Source organism: Bubalus bubalis, chromosome 3 (assembly GCF_019923935.1).
Source record: "Bubalus bubalis isolate 160015118507 breed Murrah chromosome 3, NDDB_SH_1, whole genome shotgun sequence".
Classification (NCBI taxonomy): Eukaryota; Metazoa; Chordata; class Mammalia; order Artiodactyla; family Bovidae; genus Bubalus; species Bubalus bubalis.
Window position 1 is genome coordinate 148,576,138 of NC_059159.1, and position 14,362 is coordinate 148,590,499.

Consider the following 14,362-nt stretch of genomic DNA (forward strand, 5'->3'; position numbering starts at 1 on the left):
ACCCCCAGTGCTCCCTAAGCTATGTGTACAGAGAAAGGGAAACTTCACACCCACAGCCCTGCTCTGGCCCCTTTTGGGATTTCTGTCTTGGCCCACATCCCATTAGGGTACATTGTGAGCTGCAAGGCTCTTGCTGGGCAGACTCCTGCCCGTGAACAGAGGAGCTCAGTGCCTTAGGGCTCTCATCAATAGGCCTTTCCCTTCTGTGCATGGCAGAAACTTCCAGATCCACTCCCACCAGCCTGCAAACATCCACCATTTTAGACCATGGCTGGGGACTTAACATTGTTTTTAAACACGCTGCACATTGGACATGCTGTTCGACACAGTGTATTTGACAGCATACCTGTCCTATTTTGGGCTTCCCAGGTGGTGCTAGTGCTAAAGAACCCACCTTTCAATGCAGGAGGCGTAAGAGACACAGGTTTGACCCCTGGATTGAGAAGATCCCCTAGAGGAGGAAATGGCAACCCACTCCAGTATTCTTGCCTGGGAAATCCCATTGACTTAGAAGCCTGGAGGGCTACAGTCCATAGGGTCACAAAGAGTCAGACATGACTGAGTGACGGAGCTCACCTATCATATTTTAATTACATCCATGCAACTCATCACAAAGCTCATTTAAATGTTTTATTAAAAATTACAGTTGAAAAAAAGTCCAGTGACAAAAGATTGCTCTTCTGAAATGAATGGAGAATACAACGCTCAGATTAACGGGTCAGCTGTGCTCCTTGGGAGGCTGGAGGCCTGACAATCCAGCAGTCTGCCCCACATGTGAAAACCCAGGTGGGGTTCTGTAGTCATCGGTTGGGGGTAAATGTGAAGTCACCATCCAGTGGCAAAAGCAAGGCTGATACCAGCAATTGCAGGGAAAGAACAGGTTCAAACAAAAAGCATTTATTATTTTAACCACAGAATGAATTATGTTTCTGTTACAAAAACTTTTGGTCCCACTGAGGAACAAGGTGTTTGTGGCATCAGCAGACAACTGATGCCGGCCAGGGCAATGTGTCCATCATGCTGTCCTTTTGTTCCTGTTAAATGTGGACTGAAAGGTGAAGGCACGTGGAGTGAGCCCAGATCAGGGTAAAGACGCGCTCAGAACCATCAGAAGGGCAGCGTGCATGTGAAAGCCTAGCCCAGGCCAGATGCCCCAGAGGAAGCCCGAAACTTCCAAATTTTGCTCATTTACATCACAAATCCCTCTTCTACAAGGTTGCCTCTCCCTGTGTCCCCTCCTCTGTGACCCCAGGGGAAAGGAGAGTTATCCATAACACAGGACACAGTTTTCACTAGATAAGACGTGGACACTGGCCACAGGGGGAATTCTACACTCAGGTCTCTCTCCACTGGGGGCGAAGCAGAGGACAGAGCGGGAGGGGGAAGCACTGGCTGCCTCCCAGGCTGGGTTTCTCTTGCCCACTAGCATTCTAGATGGTCTTCCTCCCCTGACTCCGGGGAGGGGTGAGGAGATGCTAGGCAGTGGACAATCCCATGGGAAAGAAGGAAAGAGCTCTGCACACTTACTACACGCACGACCCTTATTCCTGTATGCATGCGGCCTCAGCTACAGTCACACTTTAGGGCTGAAGAAGAACCCTGGGAGTCCAGCAGTGTGTATGGATGGCCTCTTTCTTAGATGCCATCCTCGCTTTATCCACATCTTCCTCTGATAACTCTACACAGCCTGACCACAGAGATTGAGTCACTAATCTTTATAATTTCAATCTTTATAATTTTTTAATTGAGTATCTGCTCAGCACACAGGGATCCTCTCTTTAACACAGTGAATAAACCACGAGGTGGCACGATTCCAAAAAGCATGGGCAGGTTCTGAAAGTTTCTTAACACAAGTTCCACCAGGGGAGTCATGTCTTTGCCTGGCTAAACTGGGGTGCTGACCGCTGCCTTTCTCTGTTCCCAGCTCCCCTGTTAGGACGTGGGGCCTCCTCCTCTGGCCATCAGCTGGGTGTAGACGCAACTGATGATGAGATGATCTGAGTTTATGTGTCTTGACAGACCTAAGAAGGACGGCCAATTAACACCTAGCTTCAAGGGCTACAGCAAACCTGATATCAATGAGCTGATGCCCTACATATGATCAAACAATAGTCAGGATTAACTAAGAAGTAGGGGACTAGAAAAGATTTCCTGGGTCTTGTAGCTTCAGCTGAAAATCATACTCAATGAAGCTTACTTGTGGGCAGGGCAGGGTCTTTGGCTTTATTTTGAATTAATACTTGCTTCAGAAACTTATCTTTAGATGGCCTTGGCCAACGGGTTGTCCCTTACCATGAATACAGAGAAAGTCAGGGAATTCCAGCTGCAGAAGAGGAAGCTTGGCTAACCAGACAGCAGCCCGCAGCACCCTGCTGTTTGTCCTTGGTCAGACCTGAGATGATGGGCACCTTCTCCCCTACAGGATCTTTACAAAAAACCTTCTTTATTAGTCTTCAGTCAAGTACAGCCTTCTGAGAGTCTGAAAGAGAGAGGCTTTTGCAGGGAGAGTAGGCCAAGCCAATTCATTCTATCAGGCCCCGTTTTCCACGTAGACCCAAACTTTCTGCCTCAGAACACACAGAGCAAAAGCAGGATCCAAACTTTCTATTTTCCCTGAACTGGGCTACAGGCTTAGAAACCACACTGATTCAGCCTGATTTGTTTGTTTGTTTTTAAGCCTCAAAGCACTTTTATTGGGGAAAGTTTTTCAGTGGCAGGACTCAGTCTCAGGACCTGTCAGAGCCATGTTCTAGAGGCAGTTTCCCTTCTCCTCTCCTTTCCCTCTCTGGCAGGTGTCACAAGCCAAAGGCATCCTCCAGAAATTGCAGCCAAGGTGGACAAGAGGGCTTAGCACGCTGTGGTGATGCTCGGTGTTCAAATGCAACCCAGGAGCCTGAGAACTGGAAAATGAGAAAGGAATTTGCAAACAAATCCTGCAAACAACGTGCCACATGGACAAGAAACGCACACGGATCCATAGGTTCCTTAGTCCTGCTGTCTGTCTGTCTTCCCACCGCTTCTCTGGGACGGGTTTACTTTGTGGAGGGTGTGTTCCAGGACAGGCTTTGGGGGAACAACAGTCATGGACACAGTCCACCTGAGCCGTCTCTCCCAGTGGGCAGAGGGAGATGAAGGCTCAAAATCAACGCACTAGAAAAGTCTTCCCGCAGCCGCTCATCTTCTGAAAGACGGCGTGGGAGCCTTTAGTTAACCACGTCGTAGTAGTAATTGCGCAGCCGCAGTTCCACAGCTACGAATCCAGGCCTGTTCTCCACGCTGCAAAGGGAAGAGAAGTATTACTGTTTGTTATCAGTGCTTGTGAAAAAGCGCTGATCACAGCTGGGGCCTTTGCAGGCCAAGTGCGAGTGGAGTGGCAGCGCCCTCTGCTGGCTTCCTCAGGAACCCGCAGTCACAGCACACCCCTTCTCTGGGCTCAGGTGACCAGAAGTCTCTGGGGAGCACAGTGTCAGGCACACCCTAGACCCACAGAACTAACCTGCATACAACAGAGTACCCAGGTGACTCCTGTCCACGTAAGGTAGGAAAGTTTTGTACTCAGAGTCGGGATCTTTAAACCCCACTTTCAGAGATGGTCTCTTTATGATCTAGCAAAACAGAATGCATCTGAAAATACTTAGTTGATCAGTGTGCTGGTAGATATACATTTAACACTTAACTCCTAATCTTTTTAAGACAAAAATGTGGGCACAATTTAAGGTTGTGCCCCAGTAGATGGCTCTAGATTTTCTGAAAACATGCTGCTATTACACACGGTAATGTGGCAAGGTCTTACTTTTGTCACTGTTAGCAGGTGAGGCGATGGTGTATGCAAACCATGGGTAAAAGTTTTTAACAATCTGCAGCCTCTAAACAAATATTTATAGGCATCTCTGTTTCCTCTAACATGGGCATACTGAACAGGATCAGCTGAAAGCAAGTATTTCTTAAAACTCTGAGAATATGTCCTTGCTTGGAAGTTATTTTATTTTGCAAGATTTTTGGCAATGTTGCAAATGGGTAAAATTGCCCAGTAAGTGACACAGAACTTGAGGTTAAACTACATACACTGTCCACATTCAATCTTTTCACATGGTTCAGTCTAGGTATGAGAGAATAGCCAGGCACCACACATGGGGACCAAAAATCACTCACTTACTGTTATAAGAGCAGTGGTTTCTAGAGAACCTAAATGGGCTGTTCTAGCAAATGGCATCAAAATAAATGGTTGCACTTTTATGGTTTTCAAGAGCGAGCAATAAAGCTGCTTGAAGTATGTCATCTGTGGTCATGGTTAGAGACAAAAGCTTCCTCCGTCTCACTGTGGGAAGATGTGTCTCCAGCCACCAAGGTGTGTGCAGGAGTGGAAGTGATGGCCAAGCCTGGGATGCAGAACCACAAGTGGAAATGTGTCCACACAGAGGGAAACCTTCCCTCCTGCTACTAAGCTTCTACACCTAAAGAGCACAACCTCTTCATCTTTGCCAAATGGGTGTTCTCCTCTGACCGAATGCACAAAAACTCCCTAAGAGTCTTACTGTGAGGGTTTCATCCACCTAATAGACTGTACTGTGTGCCATGCTTAGTCACTAAGTCGTGTCCGACTCTGCGACCCCATGGACCATAGCCCACCAGGCTCCTCTGTCCATGGGGATTCTCCAGGCAATAATACTGGAGTGGATTGCTATTTCCTCCTCCAGGGGATCTTCCCGACTCAGGGATCAAACCCAGGTCTCCTGCATTGCAGGCGGATTCTTTACCGTCTGATCCACCAGGGAAGCCCATGAATGCTGGAATGGGTAGCCTATCCTTTCTCCAGGGATTCCCTGACACGCCAAACAAACTAGTGTGGGGAAATAGGAATACAGAAAGACCCTCAGCAAAGACGCCTGGTCAGGTTTCCCATAGAATCTCTCCTTTACATTACGGGCCAGGCTGCTCCAGGAAGCCAGGGAAACTGAGCTTCTGCAGAGGAGCGTGGCCAAGGGTTCTGTGTGCTTGCCGGTGTCCCGCCCACTTCTGTGTACCCGGGTCTGGGGTGCTTTTGCTGCTCTGACCCTGGTGCCCAGCAGCCTCCTTCTCTTCTCATTTCCTGCACTCAAGTTCCTCAGCCTGCAGTCCTTAGCTGGAACACCCCTTCCTAAAAGAGGCCAATATGGACTTGTCAATGGAAGTATAATCCCCACCCCTGGCAAATTCTCTGTGTGTGTGCTTTACTCAGTTGCTCAGTTGTGTACTGTGTGTGTGCTTTACTCAGTTGTATACTCAGTTGCTTAGTTGTGTCCGACTCTTTGCGACTCTGTGGTAGTAGGGTTCGATTACTACCAGTCGGAGTAGTGTCCAACTCTATGTGCCTATAACTCTCCAGGCTCCTCTGTCAATGGAATTCTCCAGGCAAGAATATTGGAGTGGGTTGTTATTTCCTCCTCCAGGGGATCTTCCCCACCCAGGGAACGAAATTCTCTGCTCTCACTCAAAGCTCCCTGTGGTTTTCTCTGTAGCACCATCATAATATGTAATCATGTGTTTAAGTGCTTGGTTAATTTGTTTCCTGTTCGCCCAGCCCAGAATTGTTGACTTCCATGAGGAAAGTTGCTCTTTCCCTTGGCTGACCCCAGGTCACTTTTAGATAATAAAGAGATTCTTAACTTCCATTCCCAGCTACAGTCATGGAAGATGCTTCCTGGGATGTTGCAGAATTCCAGGTTACATCTGAAAGCACTTAGAATATCCATCATCTTGGAGATGCTTCTGCAGCATCAGATATCATACCTGAGAAGAAACCTGATCCTCAAAATATTACATCTCTTGGCAGATACATGAGTTCCTCCTGATTACAGACCTGCATCTTTTCCAAGCTACAAGGGCTCTGCAGCACACTTTAGTGCCAGAAGGACGAAGACCCTGGCCCTGGGTTTCTCCACAATGCACATCCAGGCAGCCAAACCCAGGCAAGGTCAAAGGCCATGTCCCTGATTCTCGGGGGCAATGCGTTTCCTTTGCCAGCTGAGCTCCCCTGCACATCACCTGCCTACAATGTCACATGTGCTCTGCCTGGCAGGCCACTGGGGCAGACTCTAGGGCCACTGTTTCAAGTTCTGAGTCACTTTAGGGGAGTGCAACCTGAGCCAATCCATCCATGATCATGCCTCAGGCTGAAAGGTGATCAGGAATTAGGACTGTATGACATCTCCCTGCTAAGTACTTCCATCATCTTCTCTTACCAAACATGGCATGCATCCCCAGACCAGACACTTAAGAACATTTGTTTTTTATTTTGAACACCCCTTAACCCTGACCGATATCATCTACATTTAAATTTTTATACCTGGAATTAGAGTAATTGTATACTCTTTAGACTAAAGAACAGAAGTGTATGGTCCAGGAAGCAAGACCTGTCCCCGATTGTTTAGAAGGGAGCCGATCCCTGATTCATGAAAAGATAGCATTTATGGTCCTTATTAGTGCCTGGCAATTCCATCTGCCTCCAGAGGATTGGGCTAACTGGCAGGAAGGGCTAGGTACTCACTCATAGGTCCAGCACAGGGTCATCAGCTCGTACATCTCTCTCGGACACCCTGCTGGGCACCCCATCCTCTCTCCTTTCTCCAGCATAGCAGAAACTTCACTGCCTTTCATTCCCTAAACCATGCAAAACCAAGCACAGCATTCAGCAAAACAAAACAAATAGAACCCATCCCTGAAAAGAAATGAAAGAGTAGATGCTGTGTGACTTCAATTATATAAAGTACAAGAAACAGAAGCACCTAACCTATGATGCCAGGAATCGGGTGGGGTGACCCTTGGGGTAAGTCTTGTGCACGTAGGGGGAAAAGGGAGCTTCTATTTCTGCTTTGAGGGGCTGGCTTTATGGGCATGTCCCAGTTATGAAATTCCATCAAGCTGTAGCCTAGGATTTGCACACTTTTCTGTATATATATTTTGATGTGAAAAAAAAAATCTTAGAAAAGATTACTGAACTGCACATTTGCAAATGAGAGCAGTCATTATTTTTATTTCAACTCTAATGAATGTTGATTTGGGTAAATGTTTAAGTAATATTCGTATTTTAAGGCAGGACAAAAAAAATTAAATATAAAATCCTCTCTGTGTGTTTTGACCTCCTCTCTCCCTCCCTAGTGGGTAGTGTGTATCTGCAGTACACATGAACCAGAGCTCCTCAAAGACAGGAGGACCGGCTTGACCACTGAGATCTATTTTCTTTCTCTCTTCTGACACTGGCAATGTCACTTCTTTAAAAAATAGTGCTCTTTCTTGGCTCTGAGGGGGTCGTGGTGACTTGCTGCTCCCTCTGTACATGCTTACCTGGACTGTGTATCCTTAGTGAATGAGTATGTCATTTTGATGTATAATCTTTTGTCTCAGAAGATCTTGTCTTGAAGACTGTGCCTTCGACTTTTAACAGGTGGAATAACTCTCAATGCCTTCTAAGAATTTGCTTCCTGGGTTATGAGCCTCAGTTTGGCTCAGATAAAATTCCCTTTTTTCCTTCTGAACTTGATAGTTAACTGAATTTTTGTTGACATATGAATGCATATTTATGTGTATAATGGACAATGAAAAAAAACCCCACATATTGTCCAGATAGTTTCAAATATTTCTTTCAGTTTAGAATAAACTGAGATCACATTAGCTCTGCACTCTCAAAAGATACAGACTCAGGAAGGGTGACCAAATTTGATGTTTTTTCAGGGTCCTGTAAAGATAATCTGGTGCTTATCTGTTCTGATGGCCTGATAATTAGGATACCAAGCACAAGTAACTCACCCGATATGGCTTCTGCCCATAGGAAAACGCTTCCCACATTAACACTCCAAAGCTCCAAACATCACTCTTGCTGGAGAACTTGTAGTAGTTGATGCATTCCGGAGCGTACCACTTCACAGGCCACTTTCCGTGGGTCTGGGCCTGAAAACCAGGCAAATGGAGATGTTCCATCAAGAATAAAGTGATGGACACCGTGTCTGTTCACAGCAGCACTATTCACAGCAACCAAAGGCGTGAGCTCCCCAAGTGTCCATTGACAAGTAAACGGGTACACAAAACGGGGTATATTGATATAGTGGATGTACATTTAAGAAGGAAGGGGATTCTGATAGATGCCATGACATAGATGAACCATGCGGTTACCTTGTATTATGCTCTGTGAAATAAGCTGGTCAAGTCACTAAAGGACTAATACATGATTCCACACAACTGAGGCCTCTGGAGTCACAGAGACAGAAAGTAGAATAACTGTTGCCTGGGGCCAGAGGAAGGGGAGAGATGGAGAGTAGTTGTTATAATGGGTACAGAGTTTCAGTTTGGGAAGATGAAAAGAATTCTGGAGACTAGTTGTGAGCAACGTGAATGAACATTACTGAACTGTACTCTTGAAATGGTTAAGATGGTAAAATTTATGTTATGTATGCTTGTGCTAAGTTGCTTCAGTTATGTCCGAGTCTTTGCACCCCTTGGACTGTAACCTGCCAGGTTTCTCTGTCCATGGGATTCTCCAGGCAAGAATACTGAAGTAGGTTGCCATTTCTTCCTCCAGACGTTATGTATATTTTACTGCAATTTTAAAAATCAATAAAATCACGACTCACAAATGCCTGTGTGTATATATATATATATATATATATATTCTGTCTGAATCTTAAAATATGATTAAATCTTAAAGTTTTAAGATTTAAATATGTATTTTTAAGATTCGGACTGAAGTTTTTGTATCCTCGAAGTCTCTTTCTTTCACCTCTTTGGTTGCTCACAGCTTCTTGGAGTTTGGCATGACAATGCAGGAGTCAGGCCTGAGTATTACTTAATGGTTTTTGGGCTGTTTACAATATATTTAGCTATTATTGTACATTTGTCCACAGTTTTAAGTCAGCCCTGATTATTTTGGGGGAGAAGATTTCCTAGTATCATTTAAAACAAAGTTGCAAACTTTCTAATTTAAAAAAGCAAGTGGTGGTAAAAAGATCAAAATTTTGCCCAGAAAAACCCTTTCTGAGGGACAGGAGGTTCAGTGTGACATGGTTAAGTCTTACTACCTCCCCTGGAAGTCACTATAACCCTGGTGGCATCTCTTGGGGTGGACAGAGGGAGGCCAGCTGCCCTATGGTGGCCAGAGGGGGACAACTCAGGGATTTTAATCTGAGATCATAGATGCCAGCACACTTCTCTAAGTGGCACATTGCTTATACTTTGGTCTCATTCATTTTATGCATTATTTTTAGATTTTTATTTCAGATTTTTTTGAACAATCTAGTCATGTATGTTATTTGAAGTTATTCTGAATTTTGATTACAAGATAAACCTTTGACAAATCCTAAATATGAGGGAAAGTGAGTCTCTTTCCACCACAAACTCCAAGTCCTCATCAACAGAGACAGCACGTTTGATTATTTTCCTTGAGTCCTTCCAGAAAAATCTATATATAAGTATAAATAAGTAATACATGCTTTTTTGAGAGGTAATCAAGCTACACGCATATACTTCTTATACTTTACTTTTTAATTTTTCTACTTAGCCATGTGTCATAGATATATTTCTGTCAGCACTTGCAAAGGAAGTCACTTTTAGAAGAGTTAATTGCATGCTTTCCATAAATCTGCTATGATTCATCTAGCCAGCCTCCTGCTGAGAGGTCATTAAGTTATTTTTCCTGATTTTCGCTCTTACACATCATGCTAGAGTGAACATTACTGACAGTGTGTATGGAGTACTTGTAAGGAGCTGCTGGGTCAAAGGGCATCTGTATTTATGGCCCTGGTGCTGCACAAGTCCATACTACCACGCACAGTTCTCCAGGAGCCCAGCTAATTCGCTTCTGCCACTATCATCTCTCCTTAATCTTTCTTAACTTTTTAAAGTTTTTCATTTCACTTTGTTTTCTTAAAGAAATTCTTCATGTTCTCATTTTTTCACATGTGTTCAGTTTCTTTCGGATGCTTCTCACATGGCTTTTTTTGGATACAGTATGATGACTGAGACATGTATATACTGCAAAATATTTACAACAATAAAATTAGTTAACATATCCTTAACCTGACAAGATTACCATTTTTTGTTGTTGTTGTTGTTGTTGAAATGGTGAGAACATTTAAGATCCACTTTATTAGTAACTTCGAAGTTTACAGTGTAGTGGACTTCCCAGGTGGCTTAGTGCCAATGCAGGAGACCCAGGTGATGTGGGTTCTATTCCTGGGTCAGGAAGATCCCCTGAAGGAAATGGCAACCCATTCCACTATGCTTGGCTAGAGAACCCCATGGACAGAGGAGCCTGGTGGGCTACAGTCCATGGGGTCACAAAGAGTTGGACACAACTGAGTATGAGCACGTACAATGTAGTACTCTTAACTCTAGGCTCCATGCTATAGGTTAGAGCTCCAGAATTTATTTTATAACTAGAAGTTTGTACCCTTTGACCAATATCTTCTCATTTCCCCCACCTCCCAGCTCCTGGCAACCACAATCTACTCTCTGTTTCTATGACTTTGGCATTTTTTAGATTCTACCATAAAAGTGAGGTCATATAGCATTTGTCTTTGGCTGACTTATTCCACTCAGCATAACGTCCTCAAGGTGTGTCTGTGTGCTGTGCTCAGTCGCTCGGTTGTGTCCGACTCTTTGCGACTCCATGGGCTTTAGCTGGTTAGGCTCCTCTGTCCATGGTATTCTCCAGGCAAGAACACTGGAGTGAGTTGCCATGCCCTCCTCCAGGGGATCTTCCCAACCCAGGGTTCAAACCCAGGTTTCCCTGGGTTCATTGCAGGTAGATTCTTTACCATCTGAGCCACCAGGGAAGTCCAAGAATACTGGACTGGGTAGCCTATCCCTTCTCCAGGGGATCTTCCCAACCCAGGAATTGAACCAGAGTCTCTTGCATTGCAGGTGGATTCTTTACCAGCTGAGCTACCAGGAAAGCCCCCAAGGTACATTGATGTTTCAAATGGTAGGATTTCCTCCTTCTTTATGGCTGGATATTTCCCATGTATTTGTCTACAGTTTTAAGCCTACTCACACATACACACACATGCACACACTAACACACACATCACATTTTCTTTATCCATCATCTATTGATGGATATTAGATTGTTCCCATGTCTTGGCCATTGTGAATAATGCCGCAATGAACATGAGAGTTAAGATATCTTTACCAGATAGTGATTTCATTGTCTTTGAATGTATACTTGGAAGTGGGACTGCTGAATGATAACAGTAGTTCTATTCTTATTTTTTGAGGAAACTGTGCATTGCTTTCCATAGTGACTGTACAAATTTATATTCCCACCAAGGGTTCCTCTTTCTCCACATCCTCAATAACATTTTCTATCTCTTATCTTTTTGGTGACAGCCATTTTAACAGGTATGAGGCGACATACGGTGGTTCTGATTTGCATTTCCCTGTTGCTTAGGGATGTGGAATACCCTTACACGTACTTATTGGCTATTTGTATGTCTTGTTTTGTTATAGAAATATAGGAAAAATAGAATCTTTCCATTCTGGTCCTTTGCCATTTAAAAACTGGATTATATGGGTTTTTTTGCTACTTAGCTGTATTGAGTTGTATGAGTTTCTTATATATTTCTGATAATTACCAATTATCAGATAGATGGTTTTCAAATATTTTCTCCCATTCTCTAGGTTGACCTTTAATTCTGTTGATTGTTTCTTTTGCTATACAGAAAACTTTTTAGTTTGATATAGTCCTGCTTGTTGATTTCTGCTTTTGTTGCTTGTACTTTGGGTGTCATATCCAAAAAATCATTGCCAAGACCAATGCTGAGGAGCTTTTTCCATATGTTTTCTTCTAGGAATTTTATAGTTTAAAGTCTTACATTTAAATTCATTAATCCACTTTGAGTTAATTTTTGTGAGTGTTATAGTCCAGGGGTCCAATTTCATTCTTTTGAATGTGAATATCCAATTTTTGAAGAGTATTTTTCCCCATTGGATATCCTTGACTCTCCATATCAAATATTACTTGACTATGTATGCGTAGGCTTATGGGCTCTTGCTTCTGTTCCATCGGATTTCATGTTTGTTTTTATGTCAGTACCACACTGTTTTGTTTACTATAGTTTGGTAGTATAGTTTGAAGTCAGGAAGCATAATGCATCCAGCTTCATTATTTCAGAGGATTGCTTTGTCTATTCAGGGTCTTTGGGGGTTCCATATGAATTTTAGGATTATTTCTTCTATTTTTGTGAAAAAAGGAATTCTTGTAGGGATTTGTATTGAATCTGTAGATGGCTTTGTGTAGTATGGTAATTTTAACAATATTAACTCTTTTTATCATGAACACAGGATATCTTTCCATTTATTTGTGTATTCTTCAATTTTTCATCAATGTCTTATTTTCAGTCAGTAGATCTTTTAATGTTCTTGGCTAAATTTATTCCTAAATATCTATTGTTATGATGCAATTATAAATGAAAGTTTTTCCTTCATGTCTTTTTCAGACAGTTGACTGTTAGTGTATAGACATGCAATTGATTTTTGTATGTTGATTTTGTGTTTTGCTATTTTACTGAATTTGTTTATTTGTTTTCACAGCTTTTTGATGCAGTCTTTGGGTTTTCTATATACAATGTGGGGGTTAAACAATGTGGAGGTTCAGGGTGCCAACACTTCATATACTCAAAAATCCATGTATAACCTTATAGTTGGCTCTCCATCTTCATGGTTCTGCATCTATGGATTCAACCAATAGTGAAATATGTAGTGCTATAGTACATAGTGAAAGAAATCCATGTGTAAGTGGATCTGCACAATCCAAATCTGTGTTGTTCAAGGGTCAACTGTATAAGATTATGTCATCTGTAAATAAAGACAACTTTATTCTACCTTTCAGGTATGGATGCCTTTTATTTCTTTTTTTTAACTTGAGGTAACTTTGATACATAAGCCTTTTTCCCCCCTAATTGCTCTTGCTAGGACTTCTAGTACTGTTTAATAAGCACTCATCTTATTCCTGATCTTAGATAAAAAGCTTTCAACCGTTTTCCACTGAGTTTGACATCAGTTGTGGGCTTGCATACATGCCCTTTATTGTGTTGAGGCATGTTCCTTTCACACCAAACTTTATGAGACTGTTTATCATGAAATGATGTGAATTCTGTCAAATGCCTTTTATGCATCTAATGAGATGACCATATGATTTTTATCTTTCTTTGTATTAATATGAGGTATCACATTTACTGATTTGCATATATTGAACTATCCTTGCATTCAAAAATAAATCCCACTTGACCATGATGTGTGATCTTTGTAACGTGTTGCTAAATTTAGTTTGCTAGTATTTTGTTGAGAATTTTTGCATCTAAGTTCATCAGGGATATTGGTCTATAGTTTTCTTTCCTTGTATCTGGCTTTGGTATCAGGATAACATTGGCCTTGTAAAATGAATTTGAGAGTATTTTCTCCTCTTCCATTTTGGGCATTAATTTTTCTTGATATGTTTGATAGAATTCCCTTATGAATTCTGTTAGGTCCATTTGGTCTAAAGTATAGGTCAAGTCCAATGTTTCCTTAGTGATTTTCTGTTTGTATGACCTATCTATTGTTAAAAGTGGGGTATTGAAAGCCCCCACAATTATTATATTGTTATCTATTTCTCCCTTCATATATGTTAGTATTTGCTTAATATATTTAGGTTCTCCAATGTTGGGACATGTATATTTACTATTATTATATCTTCTTTATGAATTGACCCCTTTACCATTATATGATGACTGACCTCCTTTGTCTCTGGCTAAGATTTTTAGATTGAAGTCTATTTTGTATGATTTAAACCTAGATATATTTGCTACTTTTTGGTTTCCATTTGTAAGGGATATATTTTTCCATCTCTTCACTTGGAGAGTTTGTGTGTCCTTTACGTTGAAATGAGCCTCTTGTAGGCAGCATATTAGCTGGGTCTTTTTTTTTTTTGTCCTTTCAGTCACTCTATGGTTTTTGATTGACAAATTTAATCCATTTACAATTACAGTAATTATTCATGGGTAAAGATTTACTAATACCATACTATTGTTTTCTGTATATTTTAGACTTCCTTTGTTCATTTCTTCCTCTCTTGTTGTCTTCCTTTGTGATTTGATGATTTTCCATAGTGGTATACTTAGTTTCTTTTGCTCTATCTTTTATGCATCTACTGCAAGTTTTTTCCTTGTGGTTACCCTAAGGCTTACATAAAATATCTCACAAATATAAATCTATTTTAAGGGGATAACAACTTAACTTTGATTGTATGCAAATACTCTTACCCTTTCACGCTTCCCCATACATGCTATGTTTTCTATATCACAATTAAAGTCTTTTTATATCATATATCCATTAATAAATTATTGTAGCCATA

General features: G+C 42.0%; 1 protein-coding gene across 4 annotated transcripts in view; it reads right to left on the reverse strand.

The window, feature by feature from the left end:
• Positions 1-616: 616 nt before the first annotated feature.
• The window catches only part of SYK (spleen associated tyrosine kinase), a 108,144-nt gene continuing 94,398 nt past the window's right edge, over positions 617-14,362 (reverse strand). For all 4 annotated transcript variants that reach the window (XM_006067990.3, XM_006067987.3, XM_006067988.3 and 1 more), the window contains 3 exons: positions 7,786-7,926; positions 6,527-6,639; positions 617-3,276 (listed from right to left, as the gene is read on the reverse strand). In XM_006067990.3, coding sequence (XP_006068052.1) covers positions 3,204-3,276; positions 6,527-6,639; positions 7,786-7,926 — 327 coding nt within the window. In that variant the 3' untranslated portion in view covers positions 617-3,203. The remainder of the gene's footprint in view (positions 3,277-6,526; positions 6,640-7,785; positions 7,927-14,362) is intronic.